The sequence below is a fragment of the Epinephelus moara genome, chromosome 11 (genome assembly GCF_006386435.1).
Source record: "Epinephelus moara isolate mb chromosome 11, YSFRI_EMoa_1.0, whole genome shotgun sequence".
NCBI lineage: Eukaryota > Metazoa > Chordata > Actinopteri > Perciformes > Serranidae > Epinephelus > Epinephelus moara.
Window position 1 is genome coordinate 25,849,314 of NC_065516.1, and position 26,609 is coordinate 25,875,922.

The window sequence follows — 26,609 nt, forward strand, 5'->3', positions numbered from 1 at the left end:
GCATTTTCAGAGCAGACCTTTTGACTCATCATTGTGGTAAGAACACAGGTGAAACTAATTTAATTAACGACGGCTCAGTTCCATCAAGAGTTCCAGGAGGTCATGACACTGAGCCAGCATGCATGACACCAGCACTCTGGAGCTAACTCACCTAAATGAGATTAAGTCATTTTTAATGTTATATCACATGTATGTTTTTCCTACTTTTACAAACCAAAAGGTCTGTTTGAAGAAAAAGAGTTCCCCTCTTTCACCAGCAGGGGGCAGAGGTTATACTGTTTAGTCATGACTGCATCATCCTTTGCCAAGTTCTCTGTCCTCGCAAAACTTTTTAGTGTTACTTTTCTTCTGGGAAGTTAATACAGTCTGTGAGGACACGTAGACCAGTGGTTCCCATCTGGCAGGTCATGGTCCAAAAGTGGGTCACAGGTCCTTTCTGAATGGACCGCAAGTGACTTTCAAACATGTCAAGTTTGTAAAAAACACACTTTATTTTTAGGTACAGTGAATTGCAGTGAATTGAATAATGCACAGATACTTGACAGAGACAGGAAACTAGCTCAACAACATGGCCAAATGCACTTTGAACTAGTGACTAAGGAGAAATCTGGACCCTGTGGTTGGAGCAGTTGGGAACCACTGACGGAGACACCATCTTTGCCACGTAAAGGGAATTACTGTCTCCAGTCTCAGTGTAAGCCATCAAGCGGCTTTGGTCTTGTTAAGATGCCATGAAATATAACATTGAAGGTAGACTCCACCCCCTCAACCAACCATTTGTGTATCATTTACACTACTACGTGTTTTGTTGAATTTGTGAAGAAAACTTGTGAATGAAAAACCCCAAAATGGAGGAAACAGCAAAACTATATCAAAACACCTGACAACAAACTCTCACACAACTCTAGCAGTGTAATCCAAGTCTCATTCATCCAGTCGTATCCTCAGTGCTTCCCAAACTGACAGCCTGTTCTGATGGCAAACTAAACAGAGTGAATCTTATCAGTGCTTGTAATGATTTTCACAGCCTGACCCTACTGATAAAACAATTCTCTGAACACAGAGATCTACCGCAGCCTCAATCGGTCGTTTATTTGTGTTAATGTGTCACTTTGAACTTCCAAACGAACCCTTTAAATCCCCAAAGTCACGCAATATCACAACGAAACTAACTGATCGAGGCAGCGGTAGACTTGGATTATACTGCACGAGTTGTGTGAGTGTTTGGACACAGATGTTGTGATTTAGTTTTGCTGTTATGGACCCTTATGACTTTTTGGATTCTTCGTTCAGCTGAGACATGCCAGAAATACAAAGTTTTCCTGATGAATTCAACCTAACACAGGCCGAGTAACTGATATACGAATCATTTGGGGGTTGAAGTAAAAAGTCAGCCATGCAATTAACGAAGAAAAAATCTGTAAACTGCTTTATAAAGGCAAATGGGATCTTGTGAGCAAAATGAAAACAGACAATTATGTCTTCAAATAATGGTGAGACGAATTACATTATAATCTCTTGGCAGCATAACAGAACTCATATTTAAGACATTAGAGGCTCATTAGTTTCGTGCTTTAAGCTTCAACGTGTTAGAACCCAAATGACACACATCACGAGTTAATTTGGTATTTATTGTAAAGAACAAATGAAAATGCAAATGACAAATATTTTTCGTTCCTCCAATACATTCATAGAATGTCACTAAACACTCCATCTACTCGCATCTCTCCTCCACACAACATTCAGAACAGAAACACCAACACCAGTTTGACTACGCGACAGCAGCACCATGCTCTCTGTCACCACAGCATCTGCTCCGTTGTACGTCTGCCTCTCTCGGATTAATAAATTAAAGACAATGGTACGCATATAACGCAAGATGCTCGTAGGATTAATGTTTATTTGCACTGCCCAGATTCTTATAGGCTGCGCTGATTAGTATTCAAGTAGTCCCTTTACTGATTACTTCTGTGCTGCATATTATACTAAATATCTGCCTTATGATGCTCTCGTCACATCATCATCATCATCACCGTCTGTGGATTACATTATGTGGCACAGTACAAGAATAACGTTTAAGTAAACATTATGTACATGTACTAAGAGAAAGGAAAGAGAACAAAATTTGTCTTGCAAATGTATATGCTAGTTTGTTTACAGTGCAATCCCCATGCAATACCACATGCAGTTATAGAGGGTGCATGAAGAAGAATATTGACCATGCATGACCTTGCATACAGAGCCACCCCTGATTCTAACAGAAGCGCCCCGCTGTCCTGAAACCCCTTACATGATTTCCGTTTAATTCCAGTGAAATATTAACAAACATCCTGACTCTGTTCTAAGATGTGAGATGGTGATATCCACATGTAATGTAGATGACGTCCACCCAGGTCCGTCCTGTTCCAAACACACTGCCTTTGATCGAATGGCGTGAGAGATAGAAGTCTTTCACGCCTGTTTTTTAATGCCAAACTCCACTGAGCCTCATCTAACTCTGACTAGCTACAGCGTGCAGAGATGGTTGTGTAAACAGAATAAGTCTGAACCATCAAATAACTGGTTGGCACTGTTGTATGAAAATGGATATGACAAAAAGTCTTCATTATGGGGTGGTAATGGCTGAAGCACTGGCACAAATACGTAAATCTTTGTGTTTTTAAACCATAAAAAAAGCACTGAAACAACCAGCCTTAAGCCTCTTGGTTTTACATTTGAAACTATTACAAAGTCCAAACAATCACTTTAGACAGGCATCAGACATGGAAAACATTTCTCAGTGTTGTAAGGAGTTGGATGTAACAAAATATTCACTATGCAATCAAAAGTTGTTTTTTAAAAAGGCAACGAAATCAAACGCTGAACATATCAAGGCGGCTTTCGAAAAACTAGCAATCCCTGTATCCGTTTCACAAAACATTTGACAGAAGCTTCGGATGTACAGCTCATATAAAGATACATTTTTACAGTGAAAATTCAAGTACATGTTCCGTAAATCAACGACTTATCGCGACTTTTTTATTTGAACAAATGATACATTTGTCGTAAAAACCTTTGAACAGATTTGCTCCTGTGTTCAGTGTTCGATGACGAGCTGCTTCGTCAGTAGAATGATGCTTAGGAAAACAATTACAACATGAATCACCTCATACTTCTGCCCACTAACGACAAAACGCAATCCTTGTATCAGTGGAATAAATATGAAGTACAATATTTGTTTAAGAGCTGATTGAAGATCATATGTAACATGAGGCAGAAGCTATATAATGTATAACAATGCTTTAAAAAACAACAAAATGTTTTTGACAAATGCAGCCATTACCATCTGAAACACTGATTGTTGTATTTAATGTCATATCAAACTCATGTCTGCAGAAACAAATTCATTTAAAATGTAACGAAAGCATGTACTGAATTCAATTTGCTGGATAAAACGTCCAATTTCTTCATGGTAAACACACATAGCAGCATGCAGCTTGTTGGCAAAGTGTTGCCTGGGGGTAAAGTTGTGCCTAAAAGATCATAAATAGCAAGTGTGATCATTATATAAACGTAAGGTCACCTGACGCTGGAAAACTATAGGAGTGTCAGAACATTTCCCATCAAACCTTTTAGCATAAATGGACATGTCGAAGCAGTTGCCCTGTCATCACGCTGCCTTTAACTTTCATTTTTTAAGGTTTGTGTATGACAGATTCCGCATTAGCGATCCAGATCAGCTTCACCCCTCAACATGCATCGAACAATGTGAAATAAATATAATCATGGCTCCCACAAAACAGTGTTTATGCAATGATATTTTCCATTCTGTGAAATATCAGGCTGTGTACGCATTAAATCATGTGGATTTAAATATTCGATGAAAACTGTTGCCTCAACATTAATACGGAAAATGAATGTTCTTGGATTCAACATACAAACACAGCATTGACATTCAGTTTCCCTTTTAGCATCGCTAAGGTACTCTGTACATCCTTTTCATTAAAAACGTTATCTTTAATCCAATCTGCCTTGACCCCAGCGAGACAAAAGACTACATACAGTGTACCAATGCCCGTTCAACCCTGCATTATATAAATCAACTTAAAATGCAACCAAGACTCGCAATATTTCTATAGACGTCTTAAAAGGCTGGCTTTTTAAATGAACCTCTTAACTGAATGACAGTGGGTGAGTGATGAACGGATTTATCCATCTCTGTGATTGCACTTGATGTAATCCCATCTTGTGTCTGTCAAGTCCCTGCAAATTAAGCTCAAGATTCTCTGAGAAAAGTAAGAGATGCTCGACCGTTCTCCTCAACAGGCATCTGACAATGAGTTTATGGCACTGACCATCATTAAGGAATCACTCAATGTTTTCGAGGTTCCCTAAAATCTTTGCCTCACTATCATCGACAGGTATTCACTATTTTTATTCTGGAACTCAGGGAGCAGTAATAATACAAAAACAAAACAACAAAACATTGTAAAGTCTTCTGTTGAGCACTGAGTATGTAAAGAACGGTAAACTTTTTGACAATTTGTGTTTGGGCTAACAGTCCATTGTCCCAGGACGAAACTCTTTTGTGTAGTGGTAAATTGTTCAAGAGAAAAATAATTGGCCATGCACACAGAGTATTGCTAGGAGGTCATTTCATGGCTTAGGGATGGCCACTTCAACGGTCCATCGGTGCATCTCAGTGACTGTACCCGCTTTCCAGAAAAAGCTAAGTTTCCCTCATTTACATTCGGTCCTGTAATATCACTCCTTGGTGTGACAGGTGAGTGTCCAAGCTCCGGCTCCCCAGTGCACTGAGAGTGACATCAGTTTGTCTCCATTGTGGCGTTTTCTCACCACTGACACCCTGGTTCCCTTAATCCGTCTTCCCATTCTCCTGAGGTGCACCAGCTTTGCTCTGGCGTGCCGAGCGCAGCACTTTGTAACAGCCGCGGGCGATCTTATGCATCCACATGACGTTCATGATGTCCAAGCAGATACTGGAGCAGATCCAGGCTACGCGGCCACCCCAGGGGACCTGGTAGAAGGCCTCAGTGCCATAGACCGTGTACATGCGAATGTAGTAGACTGGCATGACGGCGATGCGGACCATGAAAAAGACTACTGCCATGGCAACGCCATTCGCCATGTTGGGCCGGGAGGACTTGGGATAACCTAGTACCTCAAAGAACCAGCTGAAACACAACACATAGTTTAGAAAACAGCGTCATGCAAATATAAAAATGTTTAAGACAATCACGAGTAACTTGACACTTAACAACAACAGTTATGTCATTGCTGTCTAAAGTATGTTCGGTATGACATCAGCTTTATCCAGGTAAAAGCTTTAAAAAGGATGAGTAATCAAATAATGTGAACGCAAAGAGAAGATGCCCAGAAATGTTTCATAGGGTTGCCCAGAAGGGGTCGCTAAAAATCTTGGGGTGGCACCAAAATCAAAAGCCATAACTGAATGTCAGGAGTTCTACAATGCTGCTGAAGTACTATATAGGCTTGTTGAAAACTATGTCAGTATGGGAGTTAAGGAACTGCATACTGAGATACTTGGTTTCTTATCTTAAAGTTACTGTTACTAATTACCTGAAGTGCATAGACGAATGCTGACAGGCCTACTGTTAACATTTTGAGTTCCACAACAATCCTGATTCAATGTTATGTATCTGTATACACCAGTGTTGTAGTACTCAAGATCAGTCTTGGTCTCAAGACGATTATTTGAAGGTCTCGGTCTCGTCTTTGAACTAACCACACTTTTACTCGGTTCCACATTTTATCGTGTGTCATGTAGTGTGGAACTCGCACTGGTTTTGACCCCTTTAAGTCTTGGTCTCGTCTCGGCCTTGATACACTCTGGTCTTGGTCCATTTAGGTGGTCTACATTAATTGTAATGAACAAATGATTTACTGGATATAAGCCGATGCAGATCAAAAACAACTGAAACTTCTCCTGTATGCCAAACTTGTAGGAGAACGACGGTGGCCAGTATGTAAACTCGAATGGTCCTACTAGAACCAGTGTTTGATTTGTCCTTTCTGGGATACTGTAGAATAATATGACAGACCCGCTTAATATGTATTTATAAACGGCTCATTCTAAGGTAACAAAAACACAAGGCTTCTTATTTTCAGGTGATTATACACTAACGAAAACATAGCTATGAATATCATGTTCCCTTTCTGCCAATATATTCCCCTAAATCCTACACACTGGACCTTTAAGACCCAAAGTCCAGCTCATGAGTAAGCAGGTACGTACCGCTGGTTCACACATGGTGTAGAAAACTCAGCAAGCAGACGGAAGTTAGCAAAATAAGGCAACATTCCTTGGCCCTGGAAGAACAAGGTAAGAACAGGAAGACAACGAAACATGAAAGGGACAAAAACAAGACAGCGAGTCATTTGGATCAGCCGGCACGAACCTGATGCTCCGCCAGCTCCTCACAGTAACTAGGTAACTGAGGTATGCCTGCATTTCCATCTTTGGAGATATCCATACAATATCTCATATTTCAAGACAAACTTTTACTGTGCGGGGACCTCAGGTCTAAAAATAGATGAAGTCGTCACCAAATATAGAGCTATTCGGCAGGTCTAACAAAAGAGCCGTCTCCTTCAGGGCACACAATTAGTCTTAAGCCAAAATTAGACTGGTCTTTAATTTGACTTCCTAATGATTCATTCTCCTCATCTAGTGTGAGCAGAGGCTCGTCCTCGCTGTAACAGGGACATAAAGAACTGGCGATGTGCCAATCAACAGATGAACTCTTTTAGTTTTTAACCTGGGACAGTTGTTCATGATAAAACACATTTGTCTTTGAATCAAAAGGGTTCATTTCTTTGGGAGCAAGACTGTGCTGACCGTATTTAAGGCAATCATTGTGTTTGAGTATCAGATATCTTTTATGTGATGTTGGTATTTTTGCTTGACAATGGCAAAAAATGGAAATGGTTCATCCTCTTAGGAGTATGGCAATCTTTAGGATTCATATTGGAGAATACTCAGTCAATTTAATGGAAAATTAGCTCTCTTTTTAGATAACTTATTACAGAATTGAGTGCCAACATACTGACAGAAATCATCCCCTTGTAGCCATATATATTAACTTTAAATGTATGGAAATATGGCCCGGAATTGCTGACCAACACTGGGCTTGCTCATAGTGAGACCATAAATGGTTTTGCCTCATATAACCTTAAACTAAATAAGTGAATAAGCAACATCTTCATCATATAGCCTCTAAAAAACCCAAACACAACAAGCAATATGCAAAAATGAAGCATTTTTGCATTTATTGACATAATAATCACTGATGCATCCTTACACCACACTATATGCTAACTACTTCTAACTCACACTTCATCCAGAGAGCAGAAAACATCATGTAAAGACCACACAGCACGGCAAATCATCCGAATAACATCTCGACATTAAATAAGGGGTACTGAGCAAATATTAACACAGCACAAGCTTTGATATACTGTACAACCATACATACATTCAGCCAGCCACTGTTTGAAGGAGCAATCAGAAGCCATGCAGAGTAAAAGCAATAACTGCCACACATGTCACTGTTCAGGAGATCAGGTCCCAAAATCAATGCTGTCTTGGGTGTGAGATCATCTTCAGCAGGTTAGTGCCTGAGCTCAAAGCCTGTGATGTTACCTGATCAGTAAAATACACAAACTACTGACAGTAGTTGTTGACCTGAACAGAAGCCACTATGACGCTCTACATTAACATGAGCTTGTATTGATTTACTTCCACTCACACAGTTTTCAGCTGCTGTTTAATAAAATGAAGATGATCTTACAACCAAGATGCTTTCAGGACACGCCATCTTAAACACCGCTGACCCGACCCTCCTTGCTTAATCAAGCACTCGGATCAAAATGGCGTTAAAATTGTGCCATTAGCCAAATACATTTGACTCAAGTGTTCCGACTGAAAGACAGCATTGTGACTTGCATCTTAATTTTAACTGCAATTGAAACTGTTTGAGTTTGACTCGTGTTCTGAAACTGAATTTTGCATCCTAACCATACCAAATTCAGAACACAAGTCCAACTCAAAATTAAGATACAAATCACAGCGATCAGTCTCACTACAATACCCACGAAGAACATGTAGTTCAAAGTTATCTGGCTAGCGGCCTGGCTGTCACAGCACGTAAAAGAAAACTTACCGTCAGGGCTGTAAACAAAAGCTGGTCATTAAAACATACTTACTATGCGACACAAAGTTTTTGAACCATATGATGTGTTCTTTCCACCTAGCATTAGCATGCTAGTACGTCTAGGAACTGGTAAGTCCATACTGTGACTGGGCATCATATCTGCTCAGTGCAACACAACAGCAATAGTAGCAGACAAGACAGGAATAAGGGAAGTCCCCATCTAGATCGAGACCTGCTCTGGCTTTCTACATGACACATAACCATTCTGGTAGTTTTTGCATGAACGGGGATGACACAACCCGACTTGGAATTGGTAGTTTTTGCATGTGGGGTTTGAAGAGGGGCTATTTATGTTAAAGTAAGCGGAGGACACAGAGACAGACAGACAAATATATTAGAAGAAGAAAAATAAATAAAAGATGCCACCACAGTTGGAAGCAAATAAGAAGCAACATGTACGACACTGAGAAGAAAAGCATGCATCTAATATTTACACAGCAGTTATTGTAATATCTTTTTAGTTACGCTACACTTGACTGTTAAAACACACACACGCACACACACACACACACACACACACACACACACACACACAAAATACACATTATACTGCTATTAAAATAAATCATACAGTTACTTCAACACTGTTTCGACCAAGACATTAGTGGCTGGTTAATCAATAGTCAAATCATATCAACAAGCTCGTGACATTAAGCTGATTTGTATTTACTTTAAATAAATTAAATTACGTTAAATTATATTAATTTGGCTGTGTGCCTCTGGGGTTTAATATTAATATTGAGAAGGCAGAATTTATTGTGTATTTGACATGAAAACCTCCACATAAACACACCCAACACATTAACTAAGAAGACTTTGACAACATATGACACATTCGACTGGGTACAAAACTAAATAAAATGAAAATGACATCAAGGATTAACCTCTCTTCTGCAGCTACAGTAGTGTGTTCCCTACCACTGTTGGCTAATTTCGGAGCATTCACTCTGTTATCCAACATGAATTTCGGCTCTAGTCTGAGGAAAACAGTCATGAGTGTCCAGTAACAGTATGGCCTACTTTGTCTCATTTACGAAACTGCCTTAGATACAGGGGCTTTCTCTGTTCCTCCAAATGAAAGGCTGGATTTACAGTTGTGAAGCATATTTTGTTTCAAAGTTGTGACACTGTTTTAATCTTAGTATTATTGTTTGGACACAGATATGTGGGAGAGTAATAATCCACATTAAAAATGCAATGAAGACAGACAAAAAAACGGATGCATATATGATATGTCCCACATTATAGAAGAAGAAATCTGTAAATCCAGCCAGTGACTGGAATGTAGATAGGGGGAAGATGTAAATCTGGACTGCAGGGTTTACACTTAACACGTGGTCCGTATAGTTTTGTAATTGTAATCAATTGCCAATGGCCTTGTATCAAAAAAGTTAAGATCAGCTAAAGTATAGGGTCTCATATATAGGCAAAGCAATGCACACTGTATGTCCCTTCGCATTTATTGTCAGGGAACAAACTGAATTCCCTGTAAGTTTGCTTAACTCAAATAAAATAAAGGAAACTTTAAAAAGCATTAAAAACAGTAACTCTATGGTCGTTCAATGGCCCTGACAGAATGCACACAACATGGTCTTGTCTATCTGGTGATGCGCTATCATCTTGGGGGTCATGTGGATGACATTATCTGAATGTCTTTGTACGTTTTCCCTCATCAGAGAGTCTCAGGAGGAGTGTAAGGAGGAGAAAGAAGAGGCAGAACTAGGCTCCGGCACAAAGAACAGACAGGCGGAAGGTTATGTGGATAGGCAGGTAAGTAATTAAGACTGTTAACCGTTCGTTGGCATGCACAGTAACAAGAACAGGAAACCCTGCCTGTGTAGAATGCTTCAGAGCTGCCAGCATGCACACAGTGGTTACAGGTTAGCATTCAGCTGCGCTAAGCTCAGAGATGTCCAGCTTACGTCAGTTTCACACAACATTTAAAGGAGGGGGAGGGGTCAGTATAACAAACAGAAAGCACAGAGATTGTAAGGGCAAGGTGAGGGAGGAGGAGGAGGAGGAGGAGGAGGAGGAGGAGGAGGGTCATCAGCCAGTACCATCATTGAGCATTCCATGCAAAAAATACCATAGTCATTCATTTACATGATAATTATCAACAGATCCTGGCGACCTAGAGGGTTTCAGATTGAACCAAGAGTGAACAGCACTGCCCGTGAACGCTGAGGACACTAAACTGTCTCAATGTCTCGATAAGAGCCGACTGTGTGCTAACTGTGCAGCAATAAAGAGTGAGTCACTAATTAGTACTTCAGATGAGTTGGGAAATTATTACCAGGATAATGACAGTGATACAGCCTTCACATCAACAAGGTGATTTATTGTATTATTGGGTCAGCCATCTTGTTCTTTGGTAAGAGGGTTTTTATAGTGCCGCACCAACGATTGCTTAACCTGAATGAAATGTCAAACAGCCTTAACCTTAACATTATCAGTGTTGTTCCTGCAATCATACTGAAGTGTAATGCAATTATGCACTGAATTACTTAGAGTATTATCTCAGGATTATGATAAACATTTTCATGGAACAAAACAATCTGCTATTGTTTTTCTGAATAAACATTTTAATGATCTTGTTTTTCTGAGTTTATTTTTTCGTTAATTCAGAAAAACAAAAGCAGATTTTTTCCCCCAATCTGCTCGTGTTTCTAAATTAAGCAGATAAAAAATAAAGTTTTCATTAATTTTTTGTCTACTTTTGTTTTTCTGAATTAACAAGATCATTACCTCAGAATTATGAGAAAAGTTTTCGTGGAACAAAAAATCTGCTGTTGTTTTTCTGAATTAACATTTTAATAATCTCATAAATTCTCATTTTACTGCATTTACAAGATTTTTTTTTTCATTAATTCAGAAAAACAAGTAGAATTTTTTTTTCCAAATCTTGTGTTTCTAAGTTACCAGGATAATAATAATAAAGTTTTCATGAATTTTTTTGTCTACTTTTATTTTTCTGAATTAACAAGATCATTATCTTAGAATTATACGAAAAGTTTTCATGAAACAAAAATCTGCTGTTTTTTTTTTTTTTTTTTTTTTACTGAATTTACATTTTAATAATCTCATAAATTCTTATTTTTCTAAATTTGCAAGATATTTTTTTCATTAATTCAGAAAAACAAGCAATATTTTTTTTCAAATCGTGTATTTCTAAATGACTGAGATAATAATTATTAAGTTTTCATGAATTTTGTTTTTCTGAATTGACATTTTAATAATCTCATAATTTTTTCTGAATTTATATGATTATTTTTTCACTAATTCAGAAAACAAAAGCAGATTTTTTCAGAAAACAAAAGCAGATTTTTTTTCCCAATCTGCTCCAGTGTTTCTAAATTTCCGAGATAATAATAATCATGAAAATTCTTTTTTTTTTCTCTGACGAGATTATTTTCTCGTTAATGTGGGAAAACAAGCAGAATTTTTTTTTCCAAGTATCCATTCCGTTTTTTCAGAAAAACAGGGCATTTTTTCCCCTAAGAAACCTTCTTAAAAATTCCGAGATAACATTCTTGTTAATTCAGAAAAACAAGAGCAGAATTTCCATGAAAATTATTCTAACAATTCTGAGATAACATTCGTTAATTACAAGAAACGTAGCAGATTTTTTCCCCTCAACTTAATGCATTACACTTGTGTACACTCCTCACATCATTTTGACTGATACTTTTTAGATCAGTTGTTTCCAAGCAAGCTAAAAATACATCCTCTTAGTCCTTACACATCTATCTTGATAACAAAACTGTGCTGGTAAACATGGACTCCTGCTGGAACACACACTATGTGTCATGCACAAAAATACAGCAATCAATACTTTAACTCTCCGACTGGTGTGTTACTTTCTATATAAGTTTTTCTTCCACTTCCACTGAAAGCATTCAAGCCAAAGAGGTGGACTTTAAACTTCCATAAGGTGTCCTTCCCTGTTGTGTTTGTACAGTCTGGGGTGCATCACTTCTCCCACTCGCTGACCTTGTCTTGTGCATATTTAACTAACAAGGGGTGCGTGGCTGCGTGGCGACAGTCAGGGACACTTACTGAACAGTGGCTAAATCAAGTAAAGGACCCAGCTTGACAGGACACAGCTGTTCACCCTTGGTTGTCTCCTTCCCATCTTGCCTGCACGCTCTGCTATTGGACAATAGGGCACTCACCAGTACATAGTAGTAAGCATACAACGCTGCCAGATGGTGAATTACAAAAAACTTGTCGCCTATCGCCTTCCAATAGTAAAATATTAGCAGCAGATCTGGAAAACAGAAGTACAGGGGAAAGAGAGACACCATGTCATTAGCGTTATCACAACATTTAACGTACATACAACTGAAAAAGATCATACTGTAAACTTTAACGCTTTATTCAAAAATTGTCTGTGTATCTCTTATTTTATTTCCGACCCTCAGCTGAAACACATCTTTCACAAACATTACCTGGGTAAACTGTATGTTTGTCTTACCAGATATGAGGTAGCCTGTTGTGATGGCAACGTTAGTCTTCACCAGTGTAGGATCTCCCCTATTGAAAAAACACATTTGGTTGAACTGGGTTTGTGTGATTAAATGTTACAAGTCCTTAAAGGGACAGTTTGACATTTTGGCAAATTCGCCTATTGCCGTAATCGCTATAGTCATATGAGTAGGTACATTACCTTTAATTGTCAGTGCCTGCTGTTCTGAGATCGGTGGGGCAGAGCTGCCTGAGGTGGAGGTGAACGGTACAGCCCCCTCTCTCCCTCAAAACTAATCTAGTCTCACCACCAGACAATCAGAGATCTCCGCCTTCTGATAGTCTGGGGACACTCCTTTCTAAAGTGTGTTTAACACACCGGAGAAAACGGCCGGCAACAAAGCAACGCCTCTTGCATTTTTGAAAAGGACACGCCCTCCCGGAAATGTGCGCTCCCCCTTTTCTCGTCTGCAAGGACACAAACACACAGAGAGCTTGAAAATGGATGCCGAGAGATTCACTCCGTTTTATTAAACGTGTGCTCAGTCCACAAGATTGTGGAAATGAAGGACTTACAGCGACTTGAGCCATTTTGTACCGCTACACGTGTTTCTAGTCGGACTATGGTTACGAGCACAAGAGTTCAGCGAGCCACCGAAGGACCGCCCTGCGGATTTACTATTGGTTCTGCAACGTAGGGAGATTTTTTAAACTCTGAAATTGTATCCGCCCATCTAAACACAAAATCAGGGAGAAAGTCATCAGTCTTTAGTTAAGCAAAGCGACTGACTTGTGAGTCTAAAACTAATCAAATACACCATCAAATGACTCCAAAACGCTCTAGTGGACAACACATGGCTTGCGCATTCCCCACGCTATGAAATAATAATGTATAATTAAGTAACATTACGACACATGAAGCAAATACTCGGAACTACTTTCTTGAGTAGACCACTGGGCGGAGTGACACAGTGCGCACCTGAGACAGTTGCTTGCAGCCTTGCATTTGCGGTATCGTCAGCTGGACGCAGCAGAAAGTTTGAGAAAAGTTTACAGAGTGCTGTTGTAAATCATGGTTTACACATGCATTATAAAAGGTTGCGGTAACAAGCCGAAGACATGGAGCAGAGTGAAGTTTAACGTAGTTCCAACCAGTAATGCGGACAGGATGAAACAATGGCTATTTGTGCTGGACATCGACCCCAACACGCCTGTGGAAATGGAAATGTTTGTTTGCTCCAGTCATTTTTTACCAGAGGACTAAGCTGAAAGGATGGAGCGCAGAAGCTCAGGAATGGTTCAAACGCTTTTCTTGAAAGACACTGTCATACCATCTGTCGGCATCACAAAACGAGCAGACGTGGTAAGTGATCGTTGTGTATTTTGCTCAGCAATCTCTCTGCTGTAACGTAACCTCCATGTTGAGTAACATTAGCCTACAACCCAAGCATGGTAAATAAGGCTAAAATGCAAATGTTGTGGTTATGTTATGGATAAGTGCTTGCCCAGAGCATATAGTGAAGTGACTGGCATTACTTCTCATTGTTGGGAATAAACAGACTGCTAGGGAACATTTTATGTTGTTGTTGCCTCAGGAGTTGTGGTGAGTGTGGAGTTAGCGTGTTCTCCCCGTGTTCCGGTGATTATTTTGAGGCGTACTCTCGTCCCATCAACATATGTATGTAACATACAGTCACTGGCCACTTTGTTAGGTACACCTGTGTAATCTAATGCAATCCAGTAGAACGGCTATACCATGATTTTTTCCCCCGAAGCTTATTAATTTTCGGTTATTGTTGACATTGACTAGAAAGTGATGATTCTACTTTGTTTATTATTGAGGTCATAGTGAATGGTGGTGGGGTACTGGGGTAGCCTCCTAATTTTGTCTAATTGAGGGCAAACAAAATTAGATCCAAAATATTAGGAACACTTTTCAATATGTTGCACTCCAGCAAATCAGCACCACCCACTACGACCTCAATAATAAAGTAGAATAATCACCTTTCTGACAATGTCAAGAAAAACTGAAAATGTAAAAGCTTTGTAAACGTAGAATGTGTGGCAGAGCTGTTGTATTGGATTGTATTAGATTGCACAGGTGTACCTAATAAAGTGGCCCTTCCAAAACCTGTAACTCTTCCTCTGTATATTCTGGCTCAAATAAATAAGGTTCTGGGTCTTGGTTAATATAAAAGAAATCATCATCGTCATCCACCAGAAAGTCCGCCATGATCAGCAGTCGGCTTCTTCTCAACAAACTTGTTTTGATGACAGGAGTAACTGCACTAAACAAACACTGTTTGAAATCACTCCGCCCAGCAAGTACTGTATGTCTGGAATGTAGTTCCTGCTGTGCATTTGGCTTCAAAACAACTCTGTCTCGTAATATTACATTATTATTTCATAGCGTGGTGAATGTGTAAGCTACAAGTTGTCCACAAAAGACATTTGATGGTGTATTTGATTAGTTTTGAGGGAGAGAAGGGGCTGTACCGTTCACCTCCATTTTGTGCACTGAGCAGCACGCAGCTCTGCCCCACCGGTCTCAGAACAACAGGCACTGATAATTAAAGGTAATGTACCTACCCATATGACTACAGGGATTACGGCAATAGGCACAGACAAAATGTCGAACTATCCCTTTAAGTGTAGGTGTTGGAAATATCTGACTTTGCTGACGACTTGTGGTTAAATCAATAAAGAAACTGAGGTAGACAGCACCTTAATACATAAACCACTCCCAACCTACAGGGGATTTCACATTTCCATAACGCAGAGGTGGATAACATCAGTAAACTGTCATGCTTTCCGTACTAGAACAGCACATTTCATATTAATACAGGTGAAATGCTTACCGCTAGCAATTCTTGGAAATTTCTGATGTGCGTTTGATTTCACACACAGAACATACAAAACCATTTCTAGATGTTATCAGCTGAAGCTAGTTAGCAAGTTAGCTCGCTCCTTGAGTTGGCTGAAAACTGTCTCCTGTTGACTTTATAATGCTTTCAGTTACATTCTTTTAAAATGAGAACCATTACAAAAAGGATCTTAAACATGCACTAGACGTCTACATGCACAATACAATGCAAAGAGGTTAAAGCTACATGTCAATATCTCACAATTTGGTGATCTTACATGTTGTTCTTATCGTCGAAGATAGTGCAAAAATACTATGAAACATAAACAACTCTCCCAAATCCAAAAATTTGAGTGCTAAAACTCAAATTTGTGATGCTATAGGGTATTAAATCTGGAGCTGCTCCATTGACAATGAATTGGGAAAGATGTTACTTGATGTCACTTGAGAGCATCCTTGGAAATGTTCTGACTAGGGCTGCCCCCGACTAAGAATTTTCCTAGTCGACCAATAGTCATCATTTAGGGCCATTAGTTGACTAGTCGTCCGCATGTGTACGATATTAATTTAATGATTAAATGATATATTGTGGTGGTTTGAGTTGAAGGTGTGAGAAAGAATAGTATCAGTAACATTGTTAACACTGTGCTACATTACAGAGAAATACAAAACCGTACTAATGAACCTTCATTAATATAGGCCTATATTTTATCTACAAGTGCACGTCACACACTGAGCGAGCCGCCTCTTAATGACGCTGTGGGCTAATGGGCATGTAGCTACTTCCATGTTTCAGATGATACGTCATGTTTGTAGTCGACCAATGAAGATGAGTTTACATATCACCTTGGGTTTGTCCTTCACCTTCTCAAAATGATCCCACACTTTGGATTTCCTGCCCGACATGTTATTAACTAGCCTGTGGAATAACCGCAGGTACCAGGTTCTGAGTATACAGGTACATTTTCTGTGTTAGAACTGAGAATGCTGGGTATAAAAAAGAAAATACAGTCTGTGTGGGTCCACAAATTCAGTCTCCCATTCACTGTCTGTGAAGCAGCTCCAGACTTTACACCCTATGACATCACATTTGAGGCTTACCTCTCTGGTTTCTGGCTTTGAGAAAGAGTAGCTCATGTTCACAAATATTGATTTAACTTTCCAAGGCTATGGAAATACCATACTGGAATACTTGATTCAGGTGGTGTTCCCCTTTAACGATAGGCTAACTGCTAACCTAGCCATGCTACAGCTGCTCAATTGCAGCTTAGTATACTATGTAGAGGGGTCCCTGCTCCACCTTTCTTTCAGCTCAGGGGTCACTGGCCTGAAAAACATTAAAGATCTTTTCACTGTATGAGATAACTAACATAGGACTTTTGACATATGTAATACTATCTTGTGTAACAGGTTTGGCCAGGGTGCCGGAATGCTGATGTTATCCTCGTGTTCTCATCTCTGATACAAGCATGTGTTGGCTCCTACACGGTGGATGCCACAGCTCTAAACAGGGCTTTTGCCAACGTAACCTCTTAACCCACATAACAATGACGTTAGCTGATCTCTTGGCCTTGGAGGTAATGTTAGGTTACTGTGATCAAACAAAGCATATGTTAAAGCATGCAAACTCACTGTCCAAACCATTTCTTACACATTTGGTTTTGGTTTTTGGAAGAGTAAAAAGGAGACGTGATGTCCTCTACTCTTTGAATACCATGAATTCGTCTTACTTGAACCCAATTGACCCTGCTTCAACATGTGGACAAGTCAAAAGCTTTGCAAAGCTATGACTGGACATTCTGGCCATTTGTGGGAAAAAATGACATTCTGTATAAAATAATAAAAAAAAAGAGTTACAAATAAAGGTTCGTATGATTCGCAGTCAAACTCTCACCAGACTGGGTCTTCATTGACGGCATCATCGAAGAACAAGATGTAGAGACAGAAGATTCCCACTAACAGCGCGTGAAACGTTGACACCGTCCTGAAATGCAAACACATACAGCCTTGATAATCCACTCCTTTCCAACAAGGGCTGACCGACACATGTCAGAGATTTTGCGTTCAATAAGCTTGCCAAAGAGTATTTATCACATTTCAGAAGTGCCTTGGAGCTGCTCTGTGGTTTACACTGCTGAATTTTTAGTACTCACAGTGAATCAACTGATTGCCTGTCAGGGCTGCACACAGATTCATACCAATTAGACTAAGAGATTAAACACTGCTGAAGGGTCAGGCAGAGCAGCACACAGTCCCAGTCAGTCACCGAGGCGGTGAGACAGTCCGACAGTTCTCAGCAATCAGTCAGCGAGACACAATGACAGCCGCACCGACTGTAAGACAGCTCTGGCAGAATCTGTAAAGTCATGGGCCTCGACAGGGATCCCAATTGCCCGGATCCATCGCCGCTAATCATTCACTTTCATTTGCTCATAAACCATGTGACCATTTCAATATCACAAGTGCTCTCATGAGTAATAAACTGCATATGAGAGAAAATGAAAATGAGTGATTCACACAAGTTGGACGAGGCTGGATCACTCCAAACCCTCTTGTCCGCTGGACATTGGCCTTCAGTCTACAGCGCAGGCTTTTACTGTGCTCAGATCACTGCAGCCTGTCTGTCTCACTCAAGACACTTTTCGTTCCAGTCTTGTTGTTCTCGCCAGTGTCTGCAATGTTCCCATAACAAGTTAGCAGATAAAACGGCCACACGACAACAGATGACACTTGGTTGTTGTTTGATCAAATTGTCTGTTCATCAGTTATGAACGCTTTGTCCCCGAAGCATTCCTACATGTCTGTTCAGACTGAACTGTGAAGATGAAACAGTAGACTGTGGGTTCAGTAAAATACCATGCCCGACAGGAATGGTGGCATCAGATATGAAAACTTTTTGAAAAATAGAGATAAAGATTTCTTTATGTTTTACAGTCTGTAAAAACAAAATATGAACTAAAGTTAAACGTTGAAGGGATGAGGTTAAAATGACAACATGCACAGAAGTAAGGGTTGAAATAACACTCCGGGCCCTGTTCCACTGAGTTTTGACCATGCTGCCGGCACCTTCCAACAGTGCCATGTGGAGCAAACATTGCAAAACACACAGTGCGTCCTACTAGTGAGTCAGATATTTGTGTCACAGGAAATATGTGGGTTGACTGCGACAAACCCCCCTCGGGCCGACATCTGAACTGAGAGTTGTGTCACACTCTCTGCTGTACACGTAAATAATATTCGGAGTCACTGCAATAAAACGAACATGTCGGGTCACCTTGAGTTCCATTCCACCTTCTGCTTGTCAGTGAGGCTGAGGAAGCCGGAGCTGATACGCATGGACACCCAGGGGCTGACTTTGTGGAAGAGCCACTGGAAGGTGATGAAACTGGTCACCGAGATGGTGAGAATAAGCTGGCTGAATGGGTCCATGGCCACCCAACCCCACTGTGGGAAGAAAGGGAGAGATGGAGAAGGTAAAGGTTAGGAAGAAGGCTGGGAGAGTTAGCCATGCTCCGTTGTTTCATCACAACATTCAGAAAACAGCTACACAGAAACACAAAAACGCATATACAGGTGCTGGTCATATAATTAGAATATCATCAAAAAGTTGATTTATTTCAGTAATTCCATTCAAAAAGTGAAACTTGTATATTATATTCATTCATTACACACAGACTGATATATTTCAAATGTTTTTTTCTTTTAATTTTGATGATTATAACTGACAACTAATGAAAATCCCAAATTCAGTATCTCATAAAATTAGAATATTACTGAAGACCAATACAAAAAAAGGATTTTTAGAAATGTTGGCCAACTGAAAAGTATGAACATGAAAAGTATGAGCATGTACAGCACTCAATACTTAGTTGGGGCTCCTTTTGCCTGAATTACTGCAGCAATGCGGCGTGGCATGGAGTCGATCAGTCTGTGGCACTGCTCAGGTGGTATGAGAGCCCAGGTTGCTCTGATAGTGGCCTTCAGCTCTTCTGCATTGTTGGGTCTGGCGTGTCGCATCTTCCTCTTCACAATACCCCATAGATTTTCTATGGGGTTAAGGTCAGGCGAGTTTGCTGGCCAATCAAGAACAGGGATACCATGGTCCTTAAACCAGGTACTGGTAGCTTTGGCACTGTGTGCAGGTGCCAAGTCCTGTTGGAAAATGAAATCTGCATCTCCATAAAGTTGGTCAGCAGCAGGAAGCATGAAGTGCTCTAAAACTTCCTGGTAGACGGCTGCATTGACCTTGGACCTCAGAAAACACAGTGGACCAACACCAGCAGATGACATGGCACCCCAAACCATCACTGACTGTGGAAATTTTACACTGGACCTCAAGCAACGTGGATTCTGTGCCTCTCCTCTCTTCCTCCAGACTCTGGGACCTTGATTTCCAAAGGAAATGCAAAATTTACTTTCATCAGAGAACATAACTTTGGACCACTCAGCAGCAGTCCAGTCCTTTTTGTCTTTAGCCCAGGCAAGACGCTTCTGACGCTGTCTCTTGTTCAAGAGTGGCTTGACACAAGGAATGCGACAGCTGAAACCCATGTCTTGCATACGTTGGTGCGTGGTGGTTCTTGAAGCACTGACTCCAGCTGCAGTCCATTCTTTGTGAATGTCCCCCACATTTTTGAATGGGTTTTGTTTGTTTTGTTTGATTTATTTGTGGGGAAAATGTGTCCAGATTAAGACAAGTGTTTGTCTGTGAATGCTGCGAGTTATAGTGAAGCTGATTTGTGTACTTGTGTTTGAAACTGTCTCTGTTAAGCCACGTTTAATGTGTGTTTAATGTGTGTTTTGAATCAACTAAACTTTACGGCACTTCACAGAAACCTCCGTCGCCAACTAGTGTTGTGGAGGTGTAACTGCAGAGTGACACAGACACACCACCGCACAAGTAAAAATGCGTAGGGTCTGCCGCACAAGTAAAAATCCCCCTTATAGTCCAGGGGGGCCAGACCAAATTTCAGTAATGCATTATGAAAATGTCCGTGTCTGTAGATGATATTTTGGTATGATAGACATTCCTGACAGCTGTGTCACAGTAACCAGCTCATGAGGTGAACCTACCACGAAAGTAAATTGCATTTTAGACGCTGGTGCATATCCTGGTTTAGGCTCAAGGTCGGGACATTTTTTAACGTTTTATAATATTGTGTTTGGTGTCATATTAAAGGGGACCTTCTTGGTTTTCATTCAAGCTCAATTGTGAATCTTTCTGACAAATATTGAGGTACCTGTAGCCCTTCAAACAGTCACAATGACACACATTTTTCCACAATTTTCGCCTAAATTATACTATCTTTCAGCCCTCTGGCAACCACAAACATCAGGGACACAAAACTCGTAAACTGGAGTACTCACATGACTCTAAGGATTCAGGAAGTGCATATTATAAAAATACTATTTCATTATGAGACATTATTGTGAGCGATAAAATAGAGGGGCATTATTACTAAGAAATTAACTATCTGGTCTTTATATATTTGTTTAGATGCACAATGAAAATACAGGTTACTCTGGATTATAACAGTGAGGTAAATAACTACTTGTATATTATAAACCAGATTATAAACGTCAGAACATTATCATAATATTATGAGGCATAATAACAATAATATTGACTAAATTATAAAGGTGTGAGAAGTTGACATCCTGGAGGTGCATGGTTCTCATAGGACGACCACGACATATATACATATATTATAAACAGTTAGAGTTCAATATCGATATATTCATGTACTTCTGAAGCCCCATTTGTAGTTCGTGTTTTATACTAATTATACTAATACTGGCTGCCAGGTGAGCAGGAATTGGACCATTCGTATGATAACCGTTCAAGTCGAATTAGATTCAGGAATTTTTCAAACCAGAAAGAGACATCTGGAGATTCATCACCGATCCAGCTGCTGCTTTCTGAATTTTTGAAATGTACACTCACTATGGAACACCAATAATAATAGTAATAAAAATACTGAATGAGAAAACAACTACACTGCAGAAAAAATGCATTCATAGTTGGAGCTCTTCTTGTAGTAAGACTGCCACTGGCCTTAACCAGAAAAGGTGGATCTTACCTCACAGGCAAAGAGAGAAAAACTACCGAAGATAATAATCATCAACTCTCCTCCATCAGCTTCTTTATGTCTTCAGAGCCTCTACAGATGACTAACTGGCTGAAAAATGTACTAAGTTGAATTTTAACAATGACAAGACCCTTCCTGGGTGTGTGTGTTACGGGGGAAGTGTGGCTCGTCATACAGAAAACAAAAGTATCGAGACGCTCTGTCTGTACGCTGAAACCAGTCATTGTGGTTTCAGCACAGCTTCTAAAACCACACACACCTTCTTTCCCAGGAAGCTCTGCGTCAAAAAAGGTCAGATAGAGACCCAGTAAACTGCAACAGAAGAATATGCTTTTTAACCCACCCTGGACTTGGCTTTGTTTGCTTAAAAACACACCCAAGAGGCAGTGTCCAATCTCCATCAAAAACCTTTTAGTGTCCTACTTTACATATTAAACCAAAGCTACAGTATGTGTGCTATAACGACTTCCTCAGTGACACAAACCCAGAGTTTCCTTTAGTGTACTGCAGGGAAGAGTGTGTCATCAAATTAACATCCACCTTAATAGGGTTAGTCGCTAAGAGCTTCCTGGATTCCTGACTCAAGAGCTTGGGCAAGAGCTTGTTTGTAAAATGATCAATGGCTAAGTATTCCTCTTTAACCAGCAGCTACATGTTAAAACAGAACAAAGTACACAGAGCAGTCGAGTCAGAGACACAACTTGGCATCTACGAGCATGTGTGCTTTGAACACAATGACAACCTGGTGGGTCACCATGTCAAATACAGACCCCTTTTACATAAGACAGTTACATGAAGTGACACTTGGACGATCCTCGAACCTGAACTTCAACCTGAATGGCACACAAGAGGAATCAAAGCGACCAAAAACTTTGGCATCTGCTCCTGAGCCATGCACACAGCTGCTGCGTTCACTGCTGCTGGTTGATATGTAACATGCAGGAGGAGTTTGGTGAGTTCACGCTACGCACCCAGTATGTTTAGGAATCACTTTAACACTGAATATTTTGGGGAACATATAGCCTCCTTACAACTTTTGGAGGATCTGATGATGTTTCATTACATATATTAGCCTGTCCAGTGAATGAACACTTGAATTGTATCAGTCAGAGCATCACTGAAGCTGCTCCATTATTTGCAAATGCATGAATCCCACTATATACAGAAGGAATATGTAGAAACAGAATAAATAGCCTTACTCCTGCTACATTGGTCCAGTTGCTTTTTCTATTCTACGGGATTATGGGAGACTGGTGCCAGAGCTTTTCTGAAAGAGCATCCAATTGGACACAGGTCAGCCATGTGTTGGAAAATGAGAGTGGAACATGGGTACATGGTGTAAAGGGAGATCGCTGCAGGATGGGTCAATAAAATCCATTTCACACTGATACATGATTTAATAAAAAAAATCTAGGTCTTTAAGTAATATGATGTGTAGTAGAACTAAAGGCACCTGAAAATCTGTTTCCTCGTGTATCTACATTTGGATCAAAGTGTGTGTTCTCTATAGGACAACAAAGCTCCAACGTGATCAGCTCTACATGCACGCTGGCTCATAGCCAGTAAATGTATGTCACTGACAGCGGTCCCCTGCAGCCACTGTGAGTACAAACCGCTGAACTGTTTTATGAGTGTTGCCTGGAGCTATTTGCGTATGGACTGATTTGACTGTCCCAGCTCTTGGTAGGAGGCCAAGTCAGTTAACTTTAGAGACATATTTACATCTCCCAAGAAAAAGAACAGAGTATCTCCCAGCACAGGCGTACTAAAAACACACACACCTCACTCCCTGGAGCTCTGGCCTTGGTGATTTTATACCTGCCTTTGTTCCTGCGTTACGCCAAAGAAATGCTTGAGGACAACAGTGTGTGCCTGACTGAAAGACTTTAGCCAAGAAAGAGTCACCAGGGAACTGAAAGGCCAATTCCACAGAGTCCTCTCCTTTTGCCTGCCTGTAATGCATTAGTGGGCAACAAGCATAAACACTTTCATGTAGCACGCTGCAAGGCAGAAAGACTTTTTGTTATAACATAGAGGGGTACTTTAAGAGCCCACGTTGTGTTTTAACTGAGGAGATATATGTGAGACTACCCTCAGCCGTGCAGGGGAAGGGTTGTTTGAGATGCACACATGTTTGTGTCCTGTGAGCACAGTATGCTGTTGCCAAGGGCAAATGGTTACTGAGGTCGCCTTAAGGATACAGAACGGCAACAGCTGAAGCACACTGGTGAGTGTGCACCACACATTTGTTGAACTGTGTGTGTTTCTTTGGCAAACATTTATAAATTTTAAACCCCTCGCAGCAAACAGTGAATTTGCGAAGGTTCTAATGGGCTGCTTGCACACTTCCTGTTAAGCTGTGAATTTCGTTGGTGTGGTTTTTGTCGCCCTTAATTCAAGATAGACCTGAGGTGATGCACAAAAAGGGGGCAGAAACTACAACCTCCGATCAAGACTGTACTGTACTATCAACAAATAACACTGTTTAAATAGGCTTTACTGTTAACGATCGCAAACATACCCTGAGGTGTTGGTTTTTCAAGTGTAAATACTGACGTCGTTGTATTTTTATTAGCAAAAATGACAATTACAAAATATGGGTCTGCCAACGACTGATTGTTTCTTTTTGTAAAGGGTCATGTCTTTTAATACTGAACTATAATCTCTGATCAAGACTTATGGACGGCATCACAACAAGCAATTATCCTCCTGAGACCCTCCGTCCTCATGTGAGGACATCACATTTTGGGTTTACTTGACCTTACACTTCATTCTTCTCGACTTAGACCTGCTGTCCTCGTTCGTGGACACTTTTTTGTGCCATCTAGTGGTAGTAAGAGCCCAATACACCAATTTGTATAAAAACAAGATGGCTGCCATCTCTGCCAAGTCAGTCTGCAGCCAATCCCGACACAAACGTGGACATGGTCTAAAACCTGATCACATTTTATAGTTTATTGGTTGATGGTTTATGTTTATAGTTTGATATGGCAACAAATTTGACCAATTTTAGCAACAGTAACAAGCTAAGACGTTATAGTCGTCTCATTTGAGGACATTAGGGCTTAATTATCATTTACAGTGCTTAGATTTTTATACTAATCACATCCTACTGATCCAAAATAGCTAGGAGAAATTACAAATGCATACCAAACACAAGTTCAGGTCTCAGGAGGTTATTAAAAATGTCCTCATGCTGTCATCACAAGGCACAAAAGCAGATGTGCATGTCTGAAAATGGATCTGACCATAACAAGATGAAAGGCAGTGTTATTCAGACCCCCACTTATTTATTATTGTGTCAACCCTTAACAGACACTGGCATGTTTAGGCCCGTCTTGCACATAGGCCAAATGTTGTGGGGAGTGATGTTTACTGCCACAGTGAAACAGGTTTGTCTAGGAGAATTATTTTGCCCGCGTCATATGTGCCCAAAACATAACGACTGGGACGTGGGGTTAAAATGCGCTTGCGTAAGACGGGTGGACGGTTTTTTTTTTTTAAGAGGAAACGATAGCCCCACGAAAATAACTTAGCTATGTGCCTCACCGGATCCCATAATAGAGATGCTGGGGCACAATCGACTGCGCGAGGCAAACACACCATCATAGATGTATTGTGCTTTAAAGCAACACACACACACATACACACACACAAGGCCAATTCACGCCGCATTGCCTGGCCAGCTGCTGTGAAATGTGTGCAGGAGAAAAATAACACTGGCCTGGTCGTGTGTGTGTGTGTGTGTGTGTGTGTGTGTGCGCACCAGCCGTGTAGTGGAAATATAAGCTCCCAGATGGACCTACCTTATGACTTTCATTAAGATGATATGCGCCTCACTCCCTCAGCTGCTTATGGTTCCGGTTATCGTCCGCCAAGCCGTGTATGTTGAGTCAAAGCTACAGCCATGTCGAGTCATTTTTTTCTGTGATAAGACAAGCCCGCCTCTTGCTCCACGCACACGCTAACAACTTGTGGGGGATGCGGCGGTACAGGAGCTCCGTGTCCGCGGCAGCTTTGCGGTGTTTACCGAGAATCCCATCCAACACGAAACGTGCATGATTGCAGAGGTGCGGATCATGCAGCTCGACACTCGATTACAGGAGCGATGATTGGGGGGGGGTGTTGGTGTGTGAGGTAACTCTCTGCCTCTCTCCTATAGGGCTCAAATTACAGCTGAATTCTTAAAGATACACACACATTGACACTACCACAGTGGCCTCTGTGTCTATTTATAGCCAAGGCTGGTTGGACCGATCCAGGATAAATCAGACAAGATAGCCCAGTAAAGCGAACTGCAGCCGTGGCCCACTGCTCTTAGCATCAATGAATCCTCCACTGACATCTTTTACATTCATCTCACTGTGCCATATTTGTCACACACAGTCTGTAAGGCCCAATGAGCGCCTCAGATGCACACGACTATAAAGATCTTTGGTTTGTGATTAACAGAGAGGCTGCAGTGTTAGAGAACATACAGCAGAAGCCCCAGCTCCCAGTGTCCTATTAAGCCTCTGATGTCACGGTGTCCCTCCTTAGGTGTCAGCCAAAGTGCAGAGTCCACCCTTACACATTAGGGGAGACTGGGGTAAGATGAACCACTTTTCATATTCAGGATCACTACATCAAGGCTATTATAGTTTTGTTGCTAACTAATATATGTGCATATATTTCAGGATGTTGTGCATCCCTACAAACAAACAGAATGGGTGTAAACATAACTGTTTTGATAATATAGCATGGTCTCGTGGCTCAACTTACCCTGTCTGGGGTAAGTTGAGCCATCTCCCTCCTTCCCTCCCCCTGCCCTCCTTCCTACCCCCCTTCCCCCACCTCACCTTCTCTCCCTCCCTCCCTGGGTTAAGATATTCCAGTTATACATGTCTGTACTGAATTAAATAAGACGCTTCTTCAAATCCATGTGTATTTTTATTTATAATACACAATTCAACAGGTACA

At 40.7% G+C, this 26,609-nt stretch overlaps 1 protein-coding gene across 1 annotated transcript; it reads right to left on the bottom strand.

Moving 5' to 3' along the window:
- Positions 1 to 1,612: 1,612 nt before the first annotated feature.
- On the bottom strand, positions 1,613 to 26,082 carry tlcd4a (TLC domain containing 4a). The gene is made up of 7 exons (XM_050056174.1): positions 25,457 to 26,082; positions 18,836 to 19,005; positions 17,456 to 17,545; positions 12,709 to 12,767; positions 12,407 to 12,501; positions 6,257 to 6,330; positions 1,613 to 5,174 (listed from the first exon to the last, which is right to left on the bottom strand). The coding sequence occupies exons 2-7, from the start codon at positions 18,988 to 18,990 to the stop codon at positions 4,856 to 4,858; spliced, it is 792 nt and encodes a 263-aa protein (XP_049912131.1). The 5' UTR covers positions 18,991 to 19,005; positions 25,457 to 26,082; the 3' UTR covers positions 1,613 to 4,855.
- Between the last annotated feature and the right edge of the window lie 527 nt (positions 26,083 to 26,609).